Source organism: Coniosporium apollinis, assembly GCF_000281105.1.
Source record: "Coniosporium apollinis CBS 100218 chromosome Unknown supercont1.31, whole genome shotgun sequence".
Taxonomy (NCBI): Eukaryota; Fungi; Ascomycota; class Dothideomycetes; genus Coniosporium; species Coniosporium apollinis.
In genome coordinates, this window is record NW_006913293.1 from 273532 (window position 1) to 299609 (window position 26078).

A 26078-nucleotide genomic window follows, 5' to 3' on the forward strand; every position below is an offset into this window, starting at 1 on the left:
CCTACCGTCCTCCGGATTCTTCGGGAGGCTGCCACCATGGCCCCAGTGAAGCCTGTAAACCAGTGATCGAGGAGGGAAGGCAAAGAGACTTATGAAACAAGCAACATCCCGTGTTCATACAGAGTTGAGATTGGGCAGAGCCCTGAATTGTTGATCCCTCATGCAAAACCCTCAAAGCGAGCGCGGAAATGCCACCCGAGACACAGACAATCTACCCCCCGGTCAAGGCTCACTAAAGTCGAGACAAGTGACATGCACCATCTTTCAGAGACTCCGCTTGCGTCAGGTACATTGAATCCAGGTGATCATGACGCACCAGAAGTCCGCCTGGCAGATAGCAAGAGGGGCTTACTCTGAACTCTCGCCCGTTGACTTTTAGGTGCTCTATGACCGGAATACTAGCTGTGCTTTCGTACCCAAAGTTTCGTAAAGTCCGATTCACCATGTTTTCTGTGTGGAGTGAGAGGATGGCCGCGGATCACGTGATATCGGGTGCCAAGGCCGTCACCTCTGGAGCCTCGCGCGCCTCGCCGCGAATGGGGCAGCAGTCCATCATCAACCAAATCACCAACAGCTACCAAACACGCCCGAAACCTCTCTCTCTCCCGCTTGCATCAACGGAACACACTGTCACCGACCGACACAAATTCTCCTCTACATAACACATCTCCGCTATGGCCGACGTCGCCGTTGACAGCCCGGCCAACAGCGTGCCACCTCACAAGAAGCAGCTCTCGTCATCCATACCAAACATCGACTCGTTAGAGGGCTTCGCAACTGAGGGCAATGATGACTACTCAACTTTCAAAAAGCTCCAAAGGCAACTTGAGTACGTTCACGGCCAGGTGGCGGACATGGCCGGTGCAGGGCTAACCTGTCTAGGTACATCAACCTCCAAGAAGAGTACATCAAGGATGAACAGAGGTGGGCTTGAACGAGGTGCATCCTAGCGACATGAGCCAGTAGTGCTGACGGTGTCGCAGGAGTCTCAAGCGTGAGCTCGTGCGAGCACAGGAGGAGATCAAGCGCATCCAGAGTGTGCCGCTGGTGATAGGCCAGTTCATGGAAGCCATCGATCAGACGTAAGGGGAAGCACGACAACAGCAGCCCATGATTTCTGACACATCCGCAGCACGGGGATAGTACAATCCTCAACAGGCTCCAACTACGTCGTCCGCATCCTCTCCACTCTCGACCGCGAACTCCTCAAGCCGTCCTCCTCCGTCGCCCTTCACCGCCACTCCAACGCCCTCGTAGACATCCTCCCACCAGAAGCCGATTCTTCCATAGCCATGCTCGGCGCCGATGAGAAGCCGGACGTCACATACGCAGATGTCGGAGGTCTGGACATGCAAAAGCAGGAGATCCGAGAAGCCGTTGAGCTGCCTCTTACCCACTTCGACCTATACAAGCAGATCGGCATCGACCCTCCTCGTGGTGTCTTGCTCTATGGGCCTCCCGGAACGGGAAAGACTATGCTTGTCAAAGCGGTCGCCAACTCGACAACCGCCTCCTTCATCCGCGTTGTCGGCTCCGAGTTCGTGCAAAAGTACCTGGGCGAGGGCCCACGCATGGTTAGAGACGTTTTTCGGATGGCGCGCGAGAACTCGCCTGCCATTATCTTCATCGACGAGATTGACGCCATCGCCACGAAGCGTTTCGATGCCCAGACCGGTGCGGACAGAGAGGTGCAGCGGATTCTGCTCGAGCTGCTGAACCAGATGGATGGCTTCGATCAGACGTCGAACGTCAAAGTCATCATGGCCACCAACCGTGCCGACACGCTTGATCCGGCTTTACTACGACCAGGCCGTCTGGACAGGAAAATCGAGTTTCCCAACTTACGTGATCGCCGAGAGAGGCGCCTGATCTTCTCGACTATTGCAAGCAAGATGAGTCTGTCACCCGAGGTCGACTTGGACAGCCTGATTGTGCGGAATGATCCGCTATCCGGTGCCGTAATTGCGGCCATCATGCAGGAAGCGGGTCTCAGAGCGGTGCGGAAGAACAGGTACAACATCATCCAGAGCGATTTGGAGGATGCGTATAGCAGCCAGGTGCGAAATACAACGGAAGACGCGAATCGTTTCTCGTTCTACACTTAGGTGCAAGAGGCGGATGGGTTGGATGTTCGCGGGCGGCATCACCGCAGCAAGTGCATGTTCGGAGAAGGGAACATCTGGAGATAGACCGGCTGTATCCTATCATTGCGATTGTGCAAGGCGTTTGGGGAAGGCCTTACCGCCGATAGAAACCGGACTGTAGCATAGGGACAGCAGGCAGTCAGGTGCACTATAAGCAGTCGTCTGCAGCCGCCGAAGGCAGCACTTAAGTTGCTGTAATCTTTCTTTCTAACAGCTTCCCTATCTGTCGTTCCTGTTTTTGTCACAGCTGCATGCTAACACAGACTCCCCTCACAACACAACACAACACAACACAACACACAGAACAAGCTTCCTGTCATTGGCCCGGTGCTCATGAGCTTGTACTTCTAGCCGTTTTACTAACAACACTCGACTACATTTCCAAGCTCAACTTCATCGTTCCGTCATCCTCACTGTACTTATCAGTTTTTATGTTACCTTGACCTGTCGTTGATGATACACAATCACACAACACACACCACGAAAAAAGCCTTTCGCAAACGGTGTATGTTGTGGCCAGACGAGACCTTGTCTCCATCCAGTAATTACTCCGAGTCCGTCCATCTTTCGATCAAGGATTTAAAATCCCTTCCACCAGTGCAGCGTTTAAGTACAGCTCATCATCAGCCAACCGGATGGAATCTGCGTACATGGCTTATCGCCTTGCTGAACGCCCTCGCAGGTTTCCGAAGCCGGCGGTCGGGATCCCGCTAATCGATCAGCTGAAAGCAACCAACGACCTACCAGGACAGCCTGGATTGCTCTTCCTCAAGCCTCTTCTGCTGCCAATCCTGGGATACGGCATGACTGTAATGTATTGGTGCTGGCAGACCGCGTCCATTGTGGAGGCAGAGTCCTTCGTTAGTAGCGGCAAGCCGTGCCCGGGAAACGCATCACTTCCGATCTGAGACAAGCGTACACCTGGTTAGGAGGTTTCAATGTGCCTGTGCCGGCCTATTGAACCGGACACTCACTTGAATGGCGCCGATTCTCTCTTTTCTAAAGATAAAACCGACCGACAAGCCGCACTCACTGGCAGCGCTGAAGTGTGAGACCGCAGACACTCCCGATGAGAAAGAACAGTAGGCGGTCTTGCAAAGAGGTGGGCCAGGAAGCTGGAAGAATACAACCAGTTGTTGAAGCAGAGGCAGAACTTGCCAGACGGATTGCGGACGAAGAGAACTAGAGCGCAGAGCTCGCATAAACGAAACCACTCCAGCGACGAACAAGCAACGCACACCAAAAGTATAAGCTGGCAGTCAAACACCCTACCTGCTCACATCTATACACCGAACTCGAGCGGGAGTGGACCATTTCGTACATCGCTTTAACGAAGCTGATCGCATTGACACCGTTGTGTGTTACACCTTCCACGGTTGGGCCTTCGAGTCGAAGGACTGTTGGCCATAGTCAAAATGACCAAGTGGTAGTCTCGGCACCAGGGCTCTTCCGTAGCTCTGATAAAAGTGCAAATGCAAGAATACGTTGAAAATCTCACAGCACACTCGCGTCGCCATTCGGATTACTGAGGAACAGTAGCCACGTCATGGCAATTCCTATGGATGGGTTCAGCGGAACGAAGTCAGCCACGACGCCGATGGACCTCAAGGATCCAACCTTAAGGGAGACCGCCTGTTTACTGAATGATCTTAGGTATTTACAGCACACGTACTGCCCAATCGTAGTGTTGGTTAAAGTTGGATCTTGATATCAAAAGAACTCGGACAGGCTTGGGGCATCTTTTTCTGGATGCCAATCGACTACTCTCGAACAGAGTCCAGGCCTGCTACAAGTATCAGTCTGCCCGACTATCAACAATTAGAAGAAGATCTACATACTCCTGGCACAGCTCTACATCACATGTGGAAGGACGGAAGCAACGTCAACCCATACGCCATCGAGAGCAAGCCTTGCTCAATCCCTGGATGGGTTCAACTTCCGTGTCGATGTCATTCGGTCAGCCGAGTTCCGCTCCCGATTCCCACTCTACATCAACAATTACTTGCGCTACTCCTCTCATCGGATGGATCTCCAAAGTCCACCCTTCTTACCGGCGGCTGGCGTCCCAGTGCTCGGACTGCCCCTGCACTCCAGCTTCCTCGGTCACCCTTGACTGGGCCTGGAGCCCTAGCCAGACATCAGTGGTCGACCGAAGTTCTCGAGCCGTATACACCGTGGTAGGTTGGGCCGTCGCTCATGTACGGAGAATGATTGGCGGTCCTGCAGACAACCTATGTGTCCGAATACCTCTAACCTGGGCCATAATAGCCCACCATGAACGAGAAGCTGGAAAACTGTTCCTGTTCCGGCCCGTCATACACCAACCAACAAAATCCAAAGAGCAACCCTAATACAGAATCTCTCTGATGCTGAACCAGAACAACAAATGACACTCTTCATCGGACAAACTACAGGCACTTTCCTCACTTCGCCTTATTTCAGTCTCACGAAGCTGGACGAAGCTGGCAGAGTTCTCAAGCGCATCTTTGCTCAAAGCCTTCCTATTCGGAATGATTACAACCTCTCTACACGATGAACGTCGTACTCTCTGCGAGGACGGAGCCACTTAGAACAGCGGAGTCCGCCGGATCTGATCGTCCTTTCCTTCGCAACATCATCAACCTACAACAACCAGCACTTCAAAATCCTGCAATTGGGATTGATATCACCTTTTTGTTGGTTTCCTGTCCATGCACACCCTGTATAGGTGTCGGATCAGAACTCAATCCGGCTCCATGGTGACATTAGCCCCGAGTGCAGAATTACCAACTACAGGCACCACCACTTGTCACAGTATCTGCCAAAGTCAACATGCCTTTCTATCGACACCTGCGGGACTGATTCCTCCAGCACACTAAAATCCATGACGCTGACGCGACAGTCATTTTCGCCAACGAGTCCGCCCGCACGAACGCGAGCAGATCTCCAGAAGCACAAATAGTTTACTGTCCTATGGCGAGTGGGCGGGGCCTGTACGCAAGAGTGTTGAACACACCGGATGTCACATAGGTATTGGTCCACTAGAGTCCTTCTAAACTTTCCCGGCGGCGTTCATCAAACCAACGCCAGGCGCAATAGAAGGGCGAAGCCCTCTTACGTCGGGGACTCAACCCGCAAGGCTACTGGGCCTCACAAGACAGTTTGGAACGACATCAAAGATTATCTTCGCTACGCCTCATATCTCCAGAAGAGCGGAATCTGGGTGGGGTGGCCCTAACACCGCAGTTCTCGACCCCGAGCCCGATCGCGAATGGCCAGTTCCTTAGATGAATCAACGTCGATATACGTCCGGTACCGTTCTGGGTCGTGATGGGCGAGAAATCTGCATATTGGCAATACGGGTGGCCGACCGGCCGTCCCCCACTCAAGAACGAAGCAGCGAAAGAAGCGGACAAGGCTGCAGACGACGACCACACGGCAGAGGATGAGCCGCCAACGCCGGCCTCCAAGGGAAAGCAAGCAACTAATCCATCCCTCATCACCGACGCGCATAGCGAACCAGCTGCGAGCACCTCGTTCAAAAAACGAAACCTCTCTCCCAAGCCTCTCGGAACAATGAAGCGACAGCGTGCCGAACCACCAACCTCAGCAGCCATGGAAGACCGTTTGGAGGACCTGGAGTTCACCTTGAAAAACGTCCAGGCATACGCCGAGGCAGTTAACGAAAACCAATCAATCATACAATCCACTGAGATCCCAACAAATGGTAGCTGAAATCGAAGGCGTTGGAAGTATGCCTGTTTGGTGAGATGTTGTTCTTGGCTAAATCTCATAAGGATGGCGCGTTCTCGTCCGAGGTCAAGTTTGAGGCCCTCTGGTCCCATTATATCCATTCCGACCGGGATTCCCGGCAAGGCGAGGCTATCCACGACGTGCACTTCTCTTGAGATCTATGCCACAACCGCCACTGTATAGAACCGACATGCATCGCCACCGAGTCGATGGATCAGAATATATCAAGAGAAAAGTGTAAGGCTAGTGGACGCTGCGATTGTAGGCTGCAACCACCATGCAGGCCAGAGAGGTTCAGCGACTATCAAGCACTACAAACACAGTCGACTGCCGTGAAAACGCACAACGCTCGATGGCTAGGCCACTGTCCGGAGTCCGGCTGCGAGTATGTTGCAACTAGTCGTGGGAAGGTCGTAGAGTTAAAGCTACATTTATGTGCAGCGCATGAGATGGGGGCGCGAGGCGGCGTATGACTCCCACGGCACGCTTGCCCTTGTAGGTGCTTGGGATACGAAAAGAAGTGGATCGACTGGCCCTTCCAGAATAGCTCGCCGCAACTGCAGGCGGTGAGAGAATACCTCTGCTTGGAGCATAAGCATTTTCTTCAGCTTCAAGGCGATAGCAAGGCTGCTTTCCATGCAGCACACCCGCGCGGTTGGCCTATAGACTTCCGCAACAATCAGAAGAAGAAATCCGCAGAGACGTTCCTTGTCCCAGTAGCCGCGAAATGGGGCGCCGCCTTCATCATCCCTTCCAACTCAGTTGTCTTCATCAACGCGCTCTACACCCTAGCCAAGCACGAAGGCCAGCATCGATCAACGGCCAATGGTTACCCTCTTCGCAAATCTCATCGAACAGAAGTTTGGAAGGCCAAGAAACGCGTGGCTGATTAGCTGCTGCGACTGCGTTACCACCTAAGAAATGACGAAATCAAGCAAAGATCTCCGGCATGTCATCGTCGCTACGGATCATTCGGTCAATGCTCCCGCATCAGATGACTGAAGGCCAGCGTATCGTTCCCAACCTGTGATCCTTAACCCGTATAGGTGGATTTTTCTCTCCCTTTTCTGAGCAGTACTTTCCTTTTTCTTTTTCTTTTTCACCTTCCTTTTTCTTTTACACGAACCTGCCTGGATACCTAGACGACTCCTTCCTTCGGACTGCTCTCAATGGCGCTTGCTCTGGATATCTGGATGATTACTGCCCTCTTCAATCGACCTTGGTGGCATATAATGCCGCCCTCAGCCTCGCCTCTTCGGCCTTTGTCGTCGACCACACCATCAGCAAAGCAGCGAAATGCCATTCCAAGTCTCGACCATACTCGAAGTGATCGTGTTGGTCGCCTAGAGCGCTATCTTAGGCCGATATACGATCAACCCTCGCTTCCGCTATGTCTTGCCTTCGCAGGATACTCTTTCTCGCTCGCTTATCTCTACTAGTCTAGTCTTCTATTCTGATCTATTAGATGTGGTCTAAAATGCCACCCCACCGCCTATCTCCTGGTTCGAATCTCTGTCTACGTCGATACCCGCTGGGGTATGGGGTGTCTACGTTCTGGTCCTCCGAAAGCAAAGCTGCAGGCCCCGGATATATATTGGGTCTGGCTGTTCTAATTTCTGTGTCCACCTTGGATTCGGGTTGGTAATGGCCTTTACCGGGGGTGAGCTATCCGACCACTTTAATCACGAAGTCACTTTCCCAGACGTCGCTGATTGCGATCCAGAGGGAAGTCTGGTGGAATCACAACTAAGAAATCCGGGCAAGATTTTTTTTAAAATTCGGATTTGAAGACTTGTGTAAGGCGAGGACAGTCGTAGGGTTCTGGTTCTCAAAAACGGCAGCCCGATATATGAGCTCTAAAGAAATACTTCAAGGAAAGGAGCCATGTTTCCCGCAAGCTTGACGAAAAATGCAAGACTAGGAGACGCTTCAAAGGCGTATGCGTCAAACGGGAGATGGCTTACAGTAATGGCAGACGCTGCAAACACGGACCTCGCCTTCAGTTACAAGAGCCTCGCTTAAGCGCATGGCATCCAAAATCGCCTGGAATAGTGGACCAGATCAAGATGGAGACTTTTAAGCTGATTGATCATGTAGCGGCCTGTTACCAGAGGGCTTTCGAGGTCTAAAATTGTTGGTTAAAGTTTCGATCGTATCCGGAGTCTCGGCCTGAATCTCCGCCGAAGATACCTCTCGCATAACGGGAAGAGGCCTACCGACTACCTTTGACCTTCCGCATGTTTAGACCTTTAGCGAATAGCAATGGCTGCACTACGCAAAGTTTCCGGACAGCAGCACGCAGCCTTCGAGTCGCCATCACCTAATAGAGTAAGAATTAATGATAGAGACGACAACAACTAAGAAGGGTTCAGTAGTCGATTTTAGGCTTCGGCTCTTGTCAAGAGATTGTTGATGCTGCTGATCAGAAGGACTTGAAGGCGGCTGCGAGCACCGGCTAACATTGGTGGGGGACAGTGTTATCACCCGGACGAGGGAGTGCTCCATTATCAGTCGAAGTAACGTAAGACCATTCGTGACCGTAGAGGCTCCGGCGCAGCTCAAGTGTGTTTGATATATCATCTTCTAGGCAGTCTGAACCACGCATGCTGGCCGTCATCAGTTCGTACCGGAGTTCCGTTGGTATGCAGCGCCCCTTGGGCTGTGCCAGGGTATCTTCAGATGGTCACCGGCCATCTGGTTCTAGGTAGTTTTGTTTCATTAGCTCTTCGCGGCGTAACCAATGATTCACGCAATATCTCGGAAAGTCAAAGTGGGAATGAAGTGCCGCTATTGCATCTCGTGTATCGCGCCTTAGGCAAGACCCGCTTGGTAACACTTGGCCGACGGAAGCGAAATGCTACAGCAACCTAGCTGGAGAAGAGGAATATTCGGAGAAGAGACCCCAGAAGCAGTAGAAACTGATACAGCAGAGCTTAGCTGCTTTACAAAGTGATAAGAAGCAAAACAGTGTGTGGTTAATTGAAGAGCTTTTCAATGCTCTCGCTAGGTGTTGAATAGATGACATATCTTGAATCTTCCCACCATTGCGGACGCGTTTATGAACGCTACGATAGTCCCGACTCTCAAACAACGCCATCGCTATGCACATCTATTGGTTGATATCCCGAGACCAAAATTCCATCCGTCCCTTCAAAGACTCACTTTTTCTTCCCCTTTCCGCCGCCCTTCCCTTTCGGCACAGGTGCCGCATGCCCAAAGTCCTTGACGTGCTGGAATAATCTCGTCCTCGAGGGAAACGCTGCATTGCAAACAGCACATTTGAACTTGAGATCTTCCTTTTCGGCCGCGGCTTGCTGGGCAGCGCGTTTGGCGCGCTTCTGAGCTGCTTTACCTAGCTTAGGTGTAGCCGCTAATTCTGCGTCATCTGCATCGTCTGCATCTGCCGACTCGTCCTCCGCTGGGTCAAGACGACCTTCGACTCTTGAGCGAGGAGCATAATCCTCGTCATCGTCGGCATGGAAATCATCTCCGCCAGTATCCTTAGGAGCGGAAGATGCCTGTTCCGCCATTGGTGGTGCTGCATTGCCATCTTTTCTGTCTACGTCGGTGTCGTTCGGCGCACTGTCCGCTGTGCTCGCGGCGTCCCCCAGGTCGAGCTGCTCGAACGATTCAGTCATATCGGTACCGTCGACCTCCTGAAAGCTCTCCTCAAGGCTATCGCTGCTGTCTTCTCCAGGCATAGGAATAGGTGTCGCTATGCCACTGCTCGTCACTTCTTCGTCCAGATTCAAGTTTTTGTTGTCTTTGCGCATCTGCCTTTTTAGCGCTTGTATAGCTTTTTGATGCTTTTTGCTCTTCTCATGCGCATCCCATTGCCGCTCGCTCTTGAATGTTTTATGGCAAGCCACGCATTCGTAATGCTCCTCTTCCAACTCCTCCTCTTCGCTCTCCTCCAATTCATCCGGCTCCCTCACCTTCGTCCATTCCGGCACATGCTCCTGCAACTTCGCCTCGTTCGCCGCTCTTGACCGTGCCGCTTGCGCTGCAGCAGCGTCCCGCAGGATCTTCTGCCTTTCCGCCTCCGACTGGTTGTTCGGGGTATACCGCGGGTCTCGCTTTCGAACAAATGCCACGAACGTCCTGACCGCATCATTGAACTCCCGAATGCCTTCGTCGCGCAAACGTTTATTTTCTTTCTCCATCATGCGCCTGTAGCGCCGATCGGGCGCCTCAGAATACCTGTGGATATCGTTCCACGAGAAGGACTTCTTCGTCGCAAAGCCACCCCATACTGCATAGAACGTCTTGACAAGGTCCTCGTACACATCGTCTTTATGTCCGAAGGTGGGGTAGTCCGGAACCTCCAACCCTTCCCAGTCAGCAGCGGCTTCCTCCTCCTTCGCCAGATGCTCGAATGTCTCACGGAGGAAGCCAAAGAACCCAGTAGGCGAATCCGTGAAGTCCACATTCCTGCTGAACTTCCCCATCAAGCGCGTGATGTCATCCGCTGTCGTGACTCGAATGTTATGGTACTCGGGGCGTGGTTCGTGGGACTCAGCGGTGTCGCCGCCGCGCAGTATGGCGCTCTCGTGCGAGTCGTACCATGCGCGTTCTTGAGGGTCGGAGAGGACCTCATAGGCGGCTTGAACTTCAGCAAAAAGCGCTGTTGCGCGCTCGACGTTGCCATAGTTGCGGTCCGGATGGAGCTCGAGAGCTTTGCGGCGGTACGCCTTCTTGATCTCTTCATCGGACGCTTGACGAGTAACGTCTAGTAGTTCGTAGTAGCTGGTCTTGACTTCGACGCTGCCCGTCTGGCCTGCGCTGCCGGCAGTGGAGGACTGATTAGCGCCCATGGTGTGGTTTCTCCAAGGTCAGACAGTAGGGCTGTTTGTGAGAAGCGCTTAACCTCCCACGAGGTTGTTAGAAAATGTCACATTGCTGCGCTTTTGGATTGGAGTCACAGCGGCAGCTCTCGCCGTAAGCCGAAGAGTTGAACGCCACCAAGAAGATCGCCCTCCGCCGAGCCCAGCAAAACCCATAGATAGCACCTACCCGCCATACACCCTCATCTTCTAACGACTATGGTTTCGCGTTCTCCCCGTTCTGTACTTTGGCGCGTCGTGTCGTGTCGTCACTGCTATCCTGTGGATGAGATGGGTAGCGCCTCAGCATTGTGATACGGAGGCCCTCGGGACAGCCACACTAGACTTAGTAAGAGGCTATCAACCGAAGTTTACTCTATGAAGTTCGGCCAAACATATCAGGAACGCCTCCGCGAGGATGGCTTTCCGCAGCATTGGGTGGAGAACGCGATATCCTACAAGCAGCTGAAGAAATGCATCAAAAGGGTGGAGAAAGAGCTATCAGATATAGGATTGGACGCATCCACGCTCAAGCAGCTTCTAGAACACGAAGAGCGGGAAAGCAGTACTGATTCTGACGGTCAAGAGGACGGGGAGCCATTCCAATATCTGCTCGCGGACCCAACCGCCGCCGCAAATGGTGAAGCAGCTACCCCAATGGTGGTGTTCCGGCCGAAGCTCTTGATTGCCGCGGACAAGCAGACGGGCGAACCGATCGCCGCGAGTCTGTCACCTGAAACTAAGGACTATCTCCATAAGTTGGCTTTGACCCAGCGTATGACAGATGTGCGGGTCACCGAACTTCCTGACTCTGAGTCAACAGGGGAGAGTGCGAGTCTCATCGCATCCAACACAGATCTATCACCTGCGGCGCTTTCCTCGCTTGCAAAGGACGCATCCCAGGCAGCAGATCGGGGTCTGCGTATGGTCGAGGTACCATTGACGTCAGATTCGGAGTTTTTCAGCACTCTGCAGAGTTCACTATCCGGCTTGGCCACGTTGAGGCAGCAGGAGGAGAAGAGGCTCCAAGGCGAAGTGATACGCCTCGGTCAAGAAATTGCAAATATCACGGAGCCGAAGGGAAGAAAGAACAGGCACGATCTGGCACAATGGCGGAAAATTTTCGAACTGTATCTGGAGCAAAACATCTTCTTTTCAACCAACGAGCTGGATCATGGAGCACGTGACTCCGCCGAGGCCGAAGTACGGTTGCGTGCGTTTTCCGATGCGCTCAAGAAGCAGCCTGAATGGACCAAATTCAGACGCAAGGGAAGCTCTCCCGCACTGGACCGGTTTGTTCAACTGAACCTAGACCTTTTGCAACATCTCAGATTCCAAGAGATCAATCAGATGGCTATGCAGAAGATCCTGAAGAAATTTGACAAGCGCACAGCGCTTGGTGTAAAAAGGAACTTTCCTACCAGCATTGAGGCGACGGTTTTCACTCAAAGCCTTGCGAAGAACATCTGCTTCGAACTCTCCACGGAACTGCTTTCGGTCGTTCCGCAGCTCAGCGATTACCTATGTCCCGTATGCTTCAGCATCTCTTTCAGGCCCGTTCGGCTGCGCTGTGGGCATATCTTCTGCGTCAGGTGTCTCATTGTCATGCAGAGGGCGAGAGAGGACCACTGTCCCTTGTGCAGAAGCTCTGTGGTCATGGAAGCAGATAGCACGTCTGTTGACCCGGAGTTGACCAAGTTTCTTATCAAGTATTTTCCCAACGAAGTCAAGGTGAAGCAGAAGGAGAATGAGCATGCGGCCGGCGTTGATGAGTACGGAGAGGCTTATAATGAGAAGTGCACCGTCATGTGAGGCATCTGCACCATTCGCAGGTCATTGCGATTCATGGCGGTTGGTACTGTTTTCAGCGAAACTGTTCTGGCGCGTATCAACTCATAATGTCTCCTTTCTCTGGTCACTTGTCTTTTGGGCAAAGCTAGCTTTATACCCCCGATTAATGTCACACTTTTGTAAACTCATCACTATCTCTCACGGTCGTCTGGTGCAGAGTCGGTTATACATGATCTGGCAACCAGCACCCAGCCATTATCTTGAAGGAAAATCCGGCCGTTATCATTTTTAAGATGCCTTTCGGAAGGGCAGCCCCCAATACGCAAGCCGCGTAGGGCATCCAAACACAAAATCGACTTTTACACAGAAGCTCCGGTTGCGATTATCAATATCCGATTTGCCCCGGCAAGAAATAACAACACTCGCTACATGGATTCTGAAGGAAATCAGTATTGACTCGTCAGCTTGTTACTCATCCGCCTGATATCCTTCTTCGTCTGACGTCTCCGAACAGCCCAGAAGTAGATGACCAGCGACAGGAAGCCCGCAGCCGCTTGCGCTACTCCAGCACACCAAGAGGCCGACTGAACAGCGAGGTCAGCTTGCCGCATCACTAAACGAGTCTTGCTTTCTAAAACCAAACAAACCCACCTGGACACCACAAAACTTCTCAAACTAAACCTCCTCACGGAAGACGTCCTGGATCCTCGCAGCTGCGCTTGAGCAAGTCCACCCCCACAAGTCCTTCGGCCGCTCCCCTCCATCTTTCTCATATCTGTATGTTCCCGCCGCAACGGCCCAGACCACCAGATTTCCCACAAACACCACGAAGCTGAATGCACTGCCAACATTGTCCATCCTATTAGCCACCTTGATGGACCACAGGTACGAAATTAGAATCCCGGCGTCCAGGAAGAGCGACGTGGAGGCGACGCCGAAGTACATGTACGTGGGCCAGACTTTTGAGTTTGCGGCCCAGGCGGTGCGGTGGACGGTCGTGCCGGTGGGGAGCAAGACGTCACGATATACATTGTGCGTGGTTAGAAATTTGTGGACGGTCATGGCGATGGGGACGAAGACGGCGATGCTAAGGATGAGGCTGGCGAGGCGGGAAAGGAGGCGAAGGAGACGGATGCGGCGTTTGAGGGTCTGGGTTGGTAGTCTGGGTCAGCTGGGTCTCTGGGTTGAGGGAGCTGGATTAGATGTACGGCGTCGGATCTGCGCAGCTCGTTCATTTGCGGGTGCTCTTGTTCATCCCAAGCTGGATAGTCTGTAAGGGGGACGGTTGATTCGACGCTGGCATAGCCGCCATTCGAGTACGTCCTGTACTCGAGAGGATAGTTTTCTGAGGCCATTGCGGCTTACTAGAACTTTCCGTTCAAGCCGTTTCAGTGGAATGCATTATTGAATGCTGAAGTTTGCAGGAGTATAGACCAATCGTGGAAATTGATCATGATCCACAACTCGCCGCAGTAAACTGGTGAGCGGCATGCATACTCTACAGGAAAATCCCAGAATCCATCGTTAAATAGAGGAAATGCCAGTTTCCCTCGGGCAGATACGAGTAAGCACTAAGGTATGCCGCTGCTTGTGTGCAATGCTCAGCCGCATGACGTCCTGGCCCTTTCTACTCGCACCGCACCTGAAACATTGCTGACTGTGCTCATGCTGGGAGGATTTCTATTGGTGGTTGAAGATTTGAGTTGATGGGCTCTGCTCTCTAGTCAAAAAGACTTCAAGAACTCCTCGGTCGATCCGCGTAGGGGTGCTGATTCGATCTAAGAGTGAATGTTTGAAAGGTGAATGTAGAAGGTCGTTGCTCACACGAGCAAGCGGGTTTGACCGATCAAAGGCGCTTGTTGCGTTCGGCTTTCAACTTCCTTCTAGATGGCACGGCAGGACAGCATTCCAGCTGTTGAAGATCGAAAACGAAACCTTTCGAGCAATGGGAAGGAGTGTCCTAGTGAGTGAGCTTGGGATAGAGAATCATGTTAATGAGGCCCCTTTCGGCAGAGTGGCTCGTGCACGCGACGAAGCATCCGAATATTCTGTACGGTGAACTACAGACTATAATTATATAAAGCTAGTGAATTCCACCTATCTTAACACCAGTATTAGCGTAGTGCCGCCGATCTTCTCGTCGCTTGTCTGTTGGGCATTGTTAGCGTTATACCCCGGTTGTATAAAGCATGGTATACAGCTAGTTCATGGAATGTTGGAGTCAGATGGGAGCCATCGGTGATGTTTTGTTCTTCGCTGGTTGCGGCGAGGGTTGAGACTGAACAAAGAACGGACGTGAGGACATGAAGGTATGCAGATACGGAAGGGATATTACGAGGAAGCAAGAGAGAATTTGCGCTCAACAAGAAGATTGTTCGATTCAGAGTTGTATACACAGCTAGCGAGCGCTCTGGTTGGTGTGAACATAGCGTCTCGGAGGCGAGGCAGTGCACAGTCCCTAGACAGGAGTAGCTTCGTACACCATAATTTCTTGCGGCTTTGCTGCAAGGCTTGATACACGTAGTATTGAGTGCTCCGGCAAAGTCTACATCGTAGTAACTCGGAAAAGACAGAACGAGAACTCGATACATCTCAAGACTCAGCCAACCACTGTGCCAGTTCGTGGTAATACAAAAGAAGGTCCCACTACCCCAAGCACCGTCGTAGCATCTACTCCTCCACCTTCTTGGCCCTTCTCGCCTTCTTAGGCTGCTTCTTGGTGACCTCATACTCATAATCCTCCTCGTCCTCATCATCACTCTCTTCCTTCTTAACCTGCTCCTTCCTCTCCACCGCCACATCTCCATCCCAGCCCCCCATCTCCTCCATCTCATCATCCCACGGCCCCTCCTCATCCCACTCCCCCTCCTCATCAAAATCCTCCACCACCTCCCCTACAACTACTCCTCCTCCGCCTCTAGGGAGCCTGCAACAGGTCATCCAAGATAGCTACCATCAGTTCGAGCCAGCGGACCTCCTCGAGCCCGCGCGCCCTCCGATTGATTGGGGAACGCGGTGGCCCGGGGATCTTCCCCTTCCCCTTCGGCTTCGTCTTTGCGACTTTGAAAGTTGTGGTTGGGTCGCTGACAAGACGCTCCGGCACTTTGCCTTTGGTGGAGCGAGTGGAACGTCTTGGGGCCGGTTGTTTGGGGGCCATTGTCGTAGAGGTGGGTGGTATAAGGGCTGGGTAGGGTGACTTGGAGAGCAGTGTTGATGCACTCGAGATGCAATTCAAACCTGACAGTGGGCCATAGGTTCCAGTGATCCCCGTTATATGCATGAAAACTGGACAAAGGAAACGTCATAACCACAAGTACTCATGCGCTCCGCAGTATGGCCGTTTTCGGCTCCTGTGTGGATTGAGTCGTGAGTAGACAAAGAACGCGTCCTTGACCCCTGCCTCGGCGCGCGAGTGCCTCCCATGCAATGTTGCGCAGCTGAATCTCGCTAGTAGTTTCGACTTCAGTCTTGCAAATAAGGTGTCCCTTAGCAAGGCTGTCAGGATCGGAAGGTGGAAGTCGACCCTCATAGGAGTTGTATTCCCGAAGCACCAGCATCTCGTTGCTACAGAAAGGCGATAGCGCTTGAATGGACTCGGAAGAGGAGCACGACGCTCCGCATCTACGTCCGAGCGGACACGCAATGGAGAAGATGTGTTGAAGGATTCGCAATACTGCACTAGAACAATGCGACGGGGAAATGTGCCTTTGAATTTGGCAGAAAGATAGCTAACGGGGTATAATGTACCTCTAAAGCAAAGCGCGCCAGCACTTTATGAGTTCGACGCCACTGACACATAATGAAACCGCGGATCGCCCCCCAAGAATCGCTCAAGAGCCTTTATGGCAAGCCATTGGACTTACAGCCATTCACATCGTGACAAGCAAAGATAGCAATGATACCATCAGACACCAAAACGTCCAACCTAACCACAAATCAAGCGTTACAAGCGTGTAAGCATTTATGAAGCGACAAAAGCAAAGCGTCCCAAGTCCAGCACTGGCGTTTTCTCGTCAGAGCTGTCTGACTCATCCTCACCCTCGCTATCGGGAATGAGCAGATCTTCGCTACCTTTGCTGGTGTCTATACCAACACACGAAGCCTCTCTAACTCTCGTGGTGCTGTCTTCCAAGTGCCTTGGCGGGCTACTGGCTGGGATAACTGTCTCCGTGTCTGCAGCGAGCCAAGTTGAGTCGTCGAGGTCCGGTTGCTCGTCTCCATCTCCGACCTGATTGAAGATTAACGGCGACATTTGAGGGCCGGTCACGGCAAGCTCAGGAGATGCTGGATGGCTTGCTGGCACCTCGGGCGCTTCCGGTACATCCAGTTCCGTTGGAGAGGACTCTGGAACTGATATCTGTGACGCTAACCCATTTATTGACCGTCTCATGCTCGTCACCGGAGCAGAAGATGTTCGTGAGAGCTTGAGTGAGCTGTTGATCCTCACAGTAGCCTTAGGTATCCTTGAGGGCGCGGCTCTTCTAGGTTCGGGCGCTTGATAAGTAAACTTCGCCCGCAGGCCCTTGACTTCAAGTGAGAGTGCCTCATCAAATAAAGAAGGTTCATCCTCTTGACTCTCAGGTGGACTGCCAAAAGAGGTAGCCGGAGTTGCCGTCCCGAAGAAGCTCGTCTGGGAGGTCTGTGAGGTAGCAGCACTGGCGACCGTGGACTGCGAGTCTGCGGCGCTGATTGTTTGTGTGCTCGACTGCGTGTCGTCGGCGAAGACAGAGAGCTTTCTGATCTTCTTCGGCTTCACGACGAGATCATCTGGATCGGGTAAATCGGCCATGGCCTCCTCAATCGACTCGTCTGACCAGAGATTGAACTCCGCCTTCGCGGTCTTCCTCCCAGTCCGAACAGAGGGGCTCGGTTCGGTTGTCGCTGAAGCAAAGAAGCGACTACTGCCGGACTCGACGCGGATGGCATCCCCTGAACCGCTCATGATATTGTCTGAACACAGCCTAGGCCGCTTGCTAGGATGCGCCACAGACGTCCGACTTGACCATGAGTCTGAAACGGTCCGACGGCTTGGTTGCGGAGCAGAGGAGGGAGCAGCAGGGACTGAAGTCGAGTGAAGCCGGGAAGGAGCTGGTCTCGCCAACCAAGATGATGGGTTCTGCTCCAGCAATCGCTGCTGACTCGGAGAAGGTGTAAAGCAATTCGGATCCAGCTCTGCCAGAGGCGTCCTTCTGGGCCTGAAGAAAGAGTCAATGGATTTGTTCCTCTTCAAGTCAGGTGTCTGAACTGTTGTTTGTTGCCGGGACGCAGGCGCCAGTGGCTTCCTCATGCTCCAGGCTTTGACGTCAACAACAATGGGTTCCTTGGTATGTGGATGGAGATCACCTCGAGCAACGCCAGCAGCAGCCATTGCATCGACGTACTTGCCGATGTACAGCAGCTCGGTGACATCAACGCCAGGCTCCGGATCCGTGCAGTTTACCAAAGTCTTCGCCAGTGGACAATACACCCATTGGTATAAGAACGTCATCTCTGCCTGGTAGAAGGCTTCCAGGTAGCTCGGCGGAACCTTGAACTGGCCATCAAATTGTATCGCACGGATGGTCCTCTCAACGGTCTTGTGCTTCCTGATGAGCCTGTACGCGGTCTTCAGGCCCATGTTGGCGATGTTCGCCAAGTAATCACAGCCGCTCAAGATTGCCATTCTTCTGAACTCCACGTCGGACCATCCCGCAAAGCTAACCTCGCGGCAGGCGGTAAAATCATCTCGGCGGATCACGACACAGTCGCCGTACTGGTCAAGTTTCGTAATGAGGCACTTCGCTCCAAATACCAGCAGATCGGAGTCTTCGGAGAGGATTCCATCGATGATGCCCTTCCGCTCAAGATACGCCATCTGAGAGTCCGCTTCATAAGGTGCGACGATGTATCGGATTCCGGCAAGTTTGAGCTCTTCAATAAGTAACCTTGCCATCTCAGGCGTCACATCAATGGACTTCTGAAGCTCAAGGTGCGCCTGGGACGTCTTCCCAAGTTTGAGCAGCTCTAGCCCTGTCTTCTTGCTCTCCCTTCTCCTAGCCGCCCGCTCTTTCTCCGTACCTGACTTGCTGGGTAGGTAATCGCCATCGAAGACAAGATAAGGCGTGACGCCGAAGTGCACCAACATGCGCACTCGGCTCATGGCGAAGTCGACATATCTGGTGTATGATGAGCATCCGAGCTGAGTAAGTGTGGTGGACTACGGCCGCCAGATGTGTGGGGAATGTATCAGACGTACTTCGTGGTCGGCTTGTCAAGCGCCAGGTCTATAGCACAGGACACGGTGCCCCTATGAAGCCAGCCATAGGCATCGACGCCGATTGTCCGGCCGGCGAAGGTTTTGAGATTGCATGGCTTGTGTATAGACTTGAGTAGCGGTAAGAGTCCTGAGATGATTGTCAGTCGCAAAACTCATTTGTTCTGGGATATTTAAAGTAGCCAAGCATGCATCACGCCCATCTATACTCCTCTTTGCTACAGACTCGAGTGAACCAGAACGTATACATATGTACTGACCTGAGATACCCATCTCGCCCCACGTCAACAGACGGAGTCGCTCTGTCTAACGATGCCGGCTCAAGACTGCTTCGTCACCATTGTATTCGCACAAGTCCTAGACCAAACGACAGCGGTCGTGACACCGTGAAGGAGTGCAAGGAAGGCGCATTGCAGTCAAGGTCCCCTAAGCGCCGCAGCGGAGAGTGACTTCGCCCTTCCGCCCAAACGCAACGCGACGCGACTCGGTTCCTCGTAGGGCTGACGGCAAAATCGCGGACCCCGGTCTCTTCAAGAAAAAGTCCCCCACCGCCTGCAAAACGCTCCCAGCTCTCAGCGGACAAGCACATGTCACCACAATTGACACCACCACCACCACCACCACCACCAACACCATGCCCTCCCTGACCAAAGTTCAAAAATCCATCACCAAAAAGCGCTCCCACGCCTCCAAGCCCTCCGCGCTCCACGCCAAATCCCGCGACGCGCACCGCCTCCAACGCGCCTCAGACCGGGACGCCCGGCTCTCCCGCCTCGCCCACGCGCGCTCAAAGCAGCACGCCCCCCTCGTCGCCCGCATAAACTTCTTCCGCACGCTCATCATCTCATCCACCGACCCGACCGTTCCCCACACGCCAGGAGCCCCGCTAGACGTATCCTCAACGCAGGCCCTTATCACGCGCTTCCTCTCGCGGCACGATGCCGAGACCGCGGAGCTGAAGGCTTCGCGGCGGCCCGGGAGGGCAGGGAGCGCGAGGGAGGAGGCATTGAGAGGGGAGCGGGAGCGGGAGGAGAGGGAGTACGAGAGTGGGTTCTGGGTGCCGGATTTGGGCGATGCAGAGAATATCGTCATGTTGGCGGCCTGGACGGGGGATTGGGTGGGATTGAACAGAGTTAAGTTTGTTAGGGTCAAAAGGGACGGAGGCGTTGCGGCGAGTAGTTTTCCGCCGAAGGGCTTGTCGTGAGGGATGCTAGGGGCACCAGGAACACTTGCATAACGACGGACTACCTGGGATGGGAAGTCCAGCAGAGGCAGGATCAAAACGCACGAGGGGGACGAGATTCGAAGTACTAGCAGGCAACGTCGGGCAGAACACTCCTCACATTAACTCAAAAGTCTTTACAAGGTAGGCCGTGCAAGCGCTGGCCGAGCATGAAGATCCGGCGCCGCAGAAGATGGAGTAATGCAGACGGAGAGGACGACATAGCGGGGGTATGGCTGCACTTGCAGTATACTTATTTTGTTACATGCGCAAGTTCACCAGTAGCGCTCCATGCAAACTCTTCTGTACGCCAGACAAAGGAGAGAAGAGACGAAGATTACATTTGATACAAAAGCGCAAAGCTCCCAGCGAAAAAAGCTGTAGCCTATTCGACGAACTTCTTGAGGTCTATTGAACGTGTCAGCAGGTTTCGTAGTAGAAGTGGTGAATACACGTACTGCCCAACCATCGAATATACTCCTCGTTCTCCTTGTACTCGATGTAATCCGGCAAGAAGAGCGCCATCTTCGTGTCGACGCCCCGCTCCTCAAGATACCTCTCAAGCAACACCTGCAGGTCTTCGTCGAGGTTGCCGAACGACGGGCCAGCATAGATGCTCCTCTTCTTCCAATCCTGCTCCGCCGTCTTGCCATCCGCGAGTGCGGTGTCCGGATACCAGAAGACGTTGTCGATCACCATATCGCCATCCTGCGCAACAGCCTCGATGGCCATCGCACCCTTGCCCTGTCTGGCGACCCTGACATTGACCCGCACCGGGAAGCTCATGCCCTGCCGACCCTCCTCGTCGCCCATGCCCTCCTCATCCGCAAGCTCCGGCCTATCGGCAGGCGCAATGCGATCCTCAGGCGCAACTTTGATGTTGCCTCCTGAAGTCTTTCCCTGGTTGACAGCACCCTTGGTGTTCGCACCGCCGGACTGACTCGACTGGATCTCCCGTGCATCCTCCTCGTCGAACATGGCCTGGTCATCCACCTCATCCTGCTCCTCCACGCTGGCCGTCAAGTCCGCGGTGCTGAACTTGACCTCGATGTCCTCGTCGTTGTACTTCCGGCGCAGCACGACCTCTTCCGAGCCCTCCTTGTCCTCGAGGCTGAAGGGCGAGTTGTCGAGGTACTCCTTGATGTTTTCGGCGGCGTAGGTACCTTGGTCCTTGTTCTCGTTTTCGGTCTGGAGCTCGTACTCGAGCTTGGCGACCAGCTCTTCGTTGGCTTGGCGTAGGCGCTGCGAGGTGCTGAAGGAGGCGGCGAGGCGGGTGGAGGTGGGTATGCGCCATGATGCTTGGGATATGGACAGGAGAGATGGCTTGCGGGCGGTTTGGACAGCGAGACGGCTGGTAGCCCGGGGAACGGAGCGGGCGATGGCTCTTAGTGAGTTCATCTTCGCTGGCAATGGAAAAGAGGGATAGAAGGGGTATCGGGAAAGGAAACGAGCAGTTATGCGGATGAATGGGTTGATGTCAAGATGGTGAGAGAGCTGGGGATCTCCGGCTTCGAAAATGTGCCGGCGGAACTTCGGCGATGCCTGAAGCTGCGATGCCTGAAGCTATGATGCGGTCGCTCAGGGCAGGGACTGTATGATAGCCCACTTTGACGCGCCAAACCGCAGACATGAGTGCGGCTCCGAGAGAGAAGAAGAAGGTGTGTACGAGCTATCGGCTCGGAGATGCGCATCGGGCTGACCTACCGCCCATAGCCCAGCGCGCTGCGCTCGATCATTGCCGGTTCGACGGCCGGCGCAGTAGAAATTGGTACACCTCAAGACTCAGTGCTGTACAGACTCGAGATTTACTAACAATTACTCAGCGATCACATACCCTGCCGAATGTACCTACTATCCTCTCTTCTTCCCGTCAGCGTGACTGTCTCACCTAATATCCCATCTCAGTCGCCAAAACCCGCACCCAACTCAACCGACGATTACCAGACGGCAAGAAGCTGCCATGGCCGCCCTTCGGAAGTCAATGGTACGCAGGCTGCACGACATTGATAGTAGGCAACTCGATTAAAGCCGGCATACGTGCGCCACCCCATTCCCTCTCCCACAGCGCCCCACACAGCTCACCACGCACCTCACAGGCTTCGTCGCCTTCGACACCTACAAGTCCTTCCTCGCCGACGAAAACGGCCACGTCTCCGGCCCCGGCAACGTGATCGCAGGCTTCGGCGCCGGCGTAACCGAATCGCTCCTCGCCGTAACTCCCTTCGAGTCCATAAAAACACAGCTCATCGACGACCGCAAGTCGCCCAAGCCACGCATGCGCGGCTTTCTTCACGGCACCGCCCTCATCGCGCGCGAAAAGGGCATCCGCGGCTTCTTCCAGGGCTTCGTACCCACGACCGCGCGGCAGGCGGCCAACTCGGCGACGCGCTTCGGGAGCTACACGACGCTGCGGCAGCTGGCGCAGAGCTATGTCGCGCCGGGGGAGAAGCTGGGCGCGCTCAGCACGTTTGGGATTGGAGGCTTGGCGGGAGTGATTACGGTGTATGTGACGATGCCGCTGGACACGATCAAGACACGCATGCAGAGTATAGAGGCGAGGAAGGAGTATAAGAACACGTTTAATTGCGCGGCGAGGATCTTTAGGGAGGAGGGGGTGCTGACGTTTTGGTCGGGGGCGGTGCCGAGGTTGGCGAGGCTGATTCTGAGTGGGGGGATTGTGTTTACGATGTGAGTTCTGTGAGACTGGCTAGGTGGCTGAGTGAGACTAACGGTGTCACAGGTACGAGAAGACGATGGAGGCGTTTGATAAGTTTGACCCGGAAGGACGATACATATAGAGGCTTCGGTGGGGTATAGACGTCACTTTTCGCATCCTGTGCATCGAACATAACTGCGGTTCGTCTAGATTCCTTATGTGATGATTGGATGGTTGGACTGAATCCGGTATGCATCATATCTGATGTCAGAGCTAGTGTCGCAACAAGAGCTCAAAGGCAACATATGAGTGTTAAGTTCTTTACATCGAGGCGGAAGCGACAGCATGGTGTCTGAAGTAGTGAAGCGCAAGGTATCCTGAACAGCAAAGCCGAGATTTTCCACCCAAAATAAAACGCTTGAATCAAACAGAGCCTCCCTCCGAGCTCTTCAAATGTGCGCAAGACATGCAGCTAATGAAGTCCGTTACCACATCATACTCCCACCACCAGGTGGGAAGCTAAAGTCGGGGATGTTAAAGTCTCCGGAGCTGAAGTCCTGTGGGAATATCTTGTCCCACTCGTTCTAAGAAGCAGTCAGTAACCTGCTGCCACGGCAAAGTTAAGCAACTGTCTGTCGAGCAGACTCACCCAGTCAATATCCGTCATAAGGTCCTGAGGACTCTCACTATGTCCCATCGTGCCCGCACTGCCAGGGACACTCGCTCCGGTCGCAGAGCCAGGCCCGATCTGCTGCGCCGGGGTAATCAACGCCTCCCCATGAACCCCATCAGCAATGCTATTGAAGTCAAAACTCGGTCCAGCGTTGTTCGCGCTAGGATGGCCGCGGAAATAGGCCATCTGTTGCGCTCCTGCTCCCTGCTTTACGTTTTGCGAGTATTCTGATGCATACGCTAACGGACCGGGTTCCCTCATTGTTGCCGGTGCACGTGTCTTACGGATGGTTTGGAAGACACTTGCCCGGTCGCGCAGCTCGATGAGCACGTAGCGTACTTTCTCGAGCGTGGTCATCTCGGGCGAAAGCTCGAAGACGTAGTCGAGACAGCGCCATATACGTTCTTCCTCCCGGGGGCTGGGGCGGGAGACGTAGAGTTCGCCCATGAGGAGGAGCGCTGTGTGGTACTGTTGTAGAGCTCCTGTGTGAAATGTTGTCAGCGACCACACGGTCTCGGTTACCAGTAGGTTGGAGTCATATACGTACCAGAATACCAAGCCCAAGGCGCTAGAGAAGGATTAGTCTCCAGTGTGATTGCGTGCTCCAGCTGCACCGTCCCCGATGACATGGTGAGTTGTCTCAAACGTTCGGGCATCATGCGCTGGGCGTTAGTGATATAGCGAGAGAGGACGCCTATATGCATGCCGCGCGAAGCGACAATGTACATGCAGTAGGCAAAGTAGTGAATCGGTATTCTCTTGTCAAGCATCGGGAAGTAGCGCTTCTCCATGGCGGCCCAGAAATTCTGGACTTTGCTCAGCAGCGCTGTAAGCGTCGTCTTCTTCCGCTCTACTCTCGGCCGCTCGACCCATATGAGGCGTTGCATCTCAGTACACTCAAAGCGCATCCTGGTTAGCGTCATGTCTGTCCATCTATCCGCATCAATGGTAGGCGGATTCGGCGACTCTAGTTCGAAGTCGTCAACGTTGAGCGGGAACTTGGTATCGAAGTCTTCTCGCCGGATGATAGGGCGCGGCCCTACAGCTTGGCATACACGAATGTCCAATACACACAGCTGATACCAAACGAGCCGGCGGACATGTGTCTCCACAGGCGAAAGCCCGTAATGTGAGCCATCGCGGTTCAGACTCATGCATTCAGCAAGCCGTATAGCTGAGGCGAGTAGAGCGGAGTGGGCTCGTGAGACCTCTTTGCGGCAGAGTGGTATCTAACATACGTGAGCAATACGTCAAGCACAGATTTCGGCCCTACGTACCATGTACATGACGAAGGCTTGTAGTGTCTCTAGCTTGGTGGTGCGAAGGAAGTTTGCCCGGGCCAGCGCAGTCTCAGCGCCCTGCCGGAAGTTCTCAACCAGCTCAGGTTTGGAAGCGCCATACTCAGACAAGATCGAGTCATCCGGCAAGCTGATAATGGCCGAAAGGAGGGCAGCTAAGACCGCTGCTTGAAAGGAATAGGGAGGCTCAATATTGAGGCCGATATTTCGCCAAAATAGGCTATATTGCCTCTCGAAGGAAGGTCGGTGGACTGTACGGGTCACAGGGTGCACGGCTTCAAAGTATCGTGCTATGAGTTTGTCTGTTGCAGCCTTAGAGGGTAAGAAATGTAACAAAGTGTCTCTTCTAGGCTCAGGAGCGAAGAGGAAGCTGGACGCCGGCGGGATGTAATCAGGTCCGGGAGCTAGACTATGCGCACTCTTAGGTGACGCGGCAAGACTGGAGAAGCCGCTATCTGAAGGTAATGCCCCCGGTACCACCTTGAGTATCTCGTTGAGCTGTGTTAAAACTCAAGTCAGTAGCTGAACTTCCTTAGGCGTTTAACTATCTCGAGATGCTCACCTCCTCTGCCAGTTTGGGTCTGGCATACCCCCCTAGCTTTTCTGTAATCCTCATTTTTCCTAGTGCTATACCTAGATCCATAATATCGTCGTCCGCCTCCTGAGAGTATGCAGTATCGGCGATGGCCATCGGGGTTGGCTCGAGATCTCGCTCATCTTCAGGATCATCCTCATCGGCACTGTCTGCATCCTCTAGGCCGGGAAGATTTATGCTCGGTTTCTTCTTGGATACACTGGGTCTTCGGGCAACGTCCTCCTCAAGCGACCTCTCCAACGAACCTATCTTCTCCTTCATCTCAGCCAGACGAAGCTGAGCAGCTGGATCAAGCGTGGGAGCCAGGAACAAGCAGTCCCGTGAGAATTTGGTGCAGTTCGTGCACGGGTTCTGTTTGTCGCACTTGAGCTTGCGCCGCCGGCATTCGAGACATGATGTGATCAGCCTGTTACGCCGCCTGATCCTAGGTGGTGCAGACGCGCTGGCATGAGCCTTTCTTTCGGCCGTTGAGGATGCGGCTCGCTCGGGACTCGGTCCTGAAGCTCGCCGGGAGGTATTGGATGGATCCGACATGTTTTGCATATACGCTTCCTAGCGGCCGTAGGTTACGGGCGTAGAGATACCGAAGGAACGGATTCTACGGGAAGTAAAATAGTGTAGAGCTATGCGGCGTCTAAGAAATGACAGCGAAAGATTGGTCTGTCGACAGTTCTCTCGACTTCAGTCTATAGATGTCGGAATCTCGAATCTTGATGTGATTTCAGCCCCCATGGAGGTTTTAGACTGTTGTCAAACTGTGAAAGGGGCTGTGCCGCCGTCCTACACACTAAGTTCTACTCGTCATGCATTCAGCGTTCGCCCTGCAGAGCAATAATTCTGGCTGCTCTGCGGCTCGAGACTCGTGTCCGTCTGACTGCTTGCGTGTGTGAA

At 53.6% G+C, this 26078-nt stretch overlaps 11 protein-coding genes across 11 annotated transcripts; 5 read left to right on the top strand and 6 right to left on the bottom strand.

Moving 5' to 3' along the window:
• Positions 1 to 674: 674 nt before the first annotated feature.
• W97_06148 (26S protease regulatory subunit 6B) lies at positions 675 to 2105 on the top strand (the record flags this gene model as incomplete). The annotated part of the gene is made up of 4 exons (XM_007784158.1): positions 675 to 829; positions 883 to 924; positions 984 to 1082; positions 1133 to 2105. The coding sequence occupies 4 exons, from the start codon at positions 675 to 677 to the stop codon at positions 2103 to 2105; spliced, it is 1269 nt and encodes a 422-aa protein (XP_007782348.1).
• A 3348-nt stretch (positions 2106 to 5453) lies between these two features.
• W97_06149 (uncharacterized protein) lies at positions 5454 to 5858 on the top strand (the record flags this gene model as incomplete). The annotated part of the gene is made up of 1 exon (XM_007784159.1): positions 5454 to 5858. The coding sequence occupies one exon, from the start codon at positions 5454 to 5456 to the stop codon at positions 5856 to 5858; it is 405 nt and encodes a 134-aa protein (XP_007782349.1).
• Positions 5859 to 9034: 3176 nt separating this feature from the next.
• W97_06150 (uncharacterized protein) lies at positions 9035 to 10690 on the bottom strand (the record flags this gene model as incomplete). Its single annotated transcript, XM_007784160.1, has 2 exons — positions 9035 to 9541; positions 9611 to 10690. The coding sequence occupies 2 exons, from the start codon at positions 10688 to 10690 to the stop codon at positions 9035 to 9037; spliced, it is 1587 nt and encodes a 528-aa protein (XP_007782350.1).
• A 387-nt stretch (positions 10691 to 11077) lies between these two features.
• Positions 11078 to 12511, top strand: W97_06151 (uncharacterized protein; the record flags this gene model as incomplete). Its single annotated transcript, XM_007784161.1, has 1 exon — positions 11078 to 12511. The coding sequence occupies one exon, from the start codon at positions 11078 to 11080 to the stop codon at positions 12509 to 12511; it is 1434 nt and encodes a 477-aa protein (XP_007782351.1).
• A 654-nt stretch (positions 12512 to 13165) lies between these two features.
• Positions 13166 to 13845, bottom strand: W97_06152 (uncharacterized protein; the record flags this gene model as incomplete). The annotated part of the gene is made up of 2 exons (XM_007784162.1): positions 13166 to 13639; positions 13699 to 13845. The coding sequence occupies 2 exons, from the start codon at positions 13843 to 13845 to the stop codon at positions 13166 to 13168; spliced, it is 621 nt and encodes a 206-aa protein (XP_007782352.1).
• A 1315-nt stretch (positions 13846 to 15160) lies between these two features.
• W97_06153 (uncharacterized protein) lies at positions 15161 to 15647 on the bottom strand (the record flags this gene model as incomplete). Its single annotated transcript, XM_007784163.1, has 2 exons — positions 15161 to 15379; positions 15444 to 15647. The coding sequence occupies 2 exons, from the start codon at positions 15645 to 15647 to the stop codon at positions 15161 to 15163; spliced, it is 423 nt and encodes a 140-aa protein (XP_007782353.1).
• An 804-nt stretch (positions 15648 to 16451) lies between these two features.
• Positions 16452 to 18629, bottom strand: W97_06154 (uncharacterized protein; the record flags this gene model as incomplete). Its single annotated transcript, XM_007784164.1, has 1 exon — positions 16452 to 18629. The coding sequence occupies one exon, from the start codon at positions 18627 to 18629 to the stop codon at positions 16452 to 16454; it is 2178 nt and encodes a 725-aa protein (XP_007782354.1).
• A 748-nt stretch (positions 18630 to 19377) lies between these two features.
• Positions 19378 to 19947, top strand: W97_06155 (uncharacterized protein; the record flags this gene model as incomplete). The annotated part of the gene is made up of 1 exon (XM_007784165.1): positions 19378 to 19947. The coding sequence occupies one exon, from the start codon at positions 19378 to 19380 to the stop codon at positions 19945 to 19947; it is 570 nt and encodes a 189-aa protein (XP_007782355.1).
• A 403-nt stretch (positions 19948 to 20350) lies between these two features.
• Positions 20351 to 21363, bottom strand: W97_06156 (uncharacterized protein; the record flags this gene model as incomplete). The annotated part of the gene is made up of 2 exons (XM_007784166.1): positions 20351 to 20373; positions 20424 to 21363. The coding sequence occupies 2 exons, from the start codon at positions 21361 to 21363 to the stop codon at positions 20351 to 20353; spliced, it is 963 nt and encodes a 320-aa protein (XP_007782356.1).
• Positions 21364 to 21593: 230 nt separating this feature from the next.
• On the top strand, positions 21594 to 22763 carry W97_06157 (uncharacterized protein; the record flags this gene model as incomplete). The annotated part of the gene is made up of 6 exons (XM_007784167.1): positions 21594 to 21623; positions 21679 to 21733; positions 21789 to 21809; positions 21871 to 22002; positions 22062 to 22653; positions 22706 to 22763. The coding sequence occupies 6 exons, from the start codon at positions 21594 to 21596 to the stop codon at positions 22761 to 22763; spliced, it is 888 nt and encodes a 295-aa protein (XP_007782357.1).
• A 343-nt stretch (positions 22764 to 23106) lies between these two features.
• W97_06158 (uncharacterized protein) lies at positions 23107 to 25721 on the bottom strand (the record flags this gene model as incomplete). Its single annotated transcript, XM_007784168.1, has 5 exons — positions 23107 to 23205; positions 23271 to 23776; positions 23842 to 24523; positions 24572 to 25090; positions 25155 to 25721. The coding sequence occupies 5 exons, from the start codon at positions 25719 to 25721 to the stop codon at positions 23107 to 23109; spliced, it is 2373 nt and encodes a 790-aa protein (XP_007782358.1).
• Between the last annotated feature and the right edge of the window lie 357 nt (positions 25722 to 26078).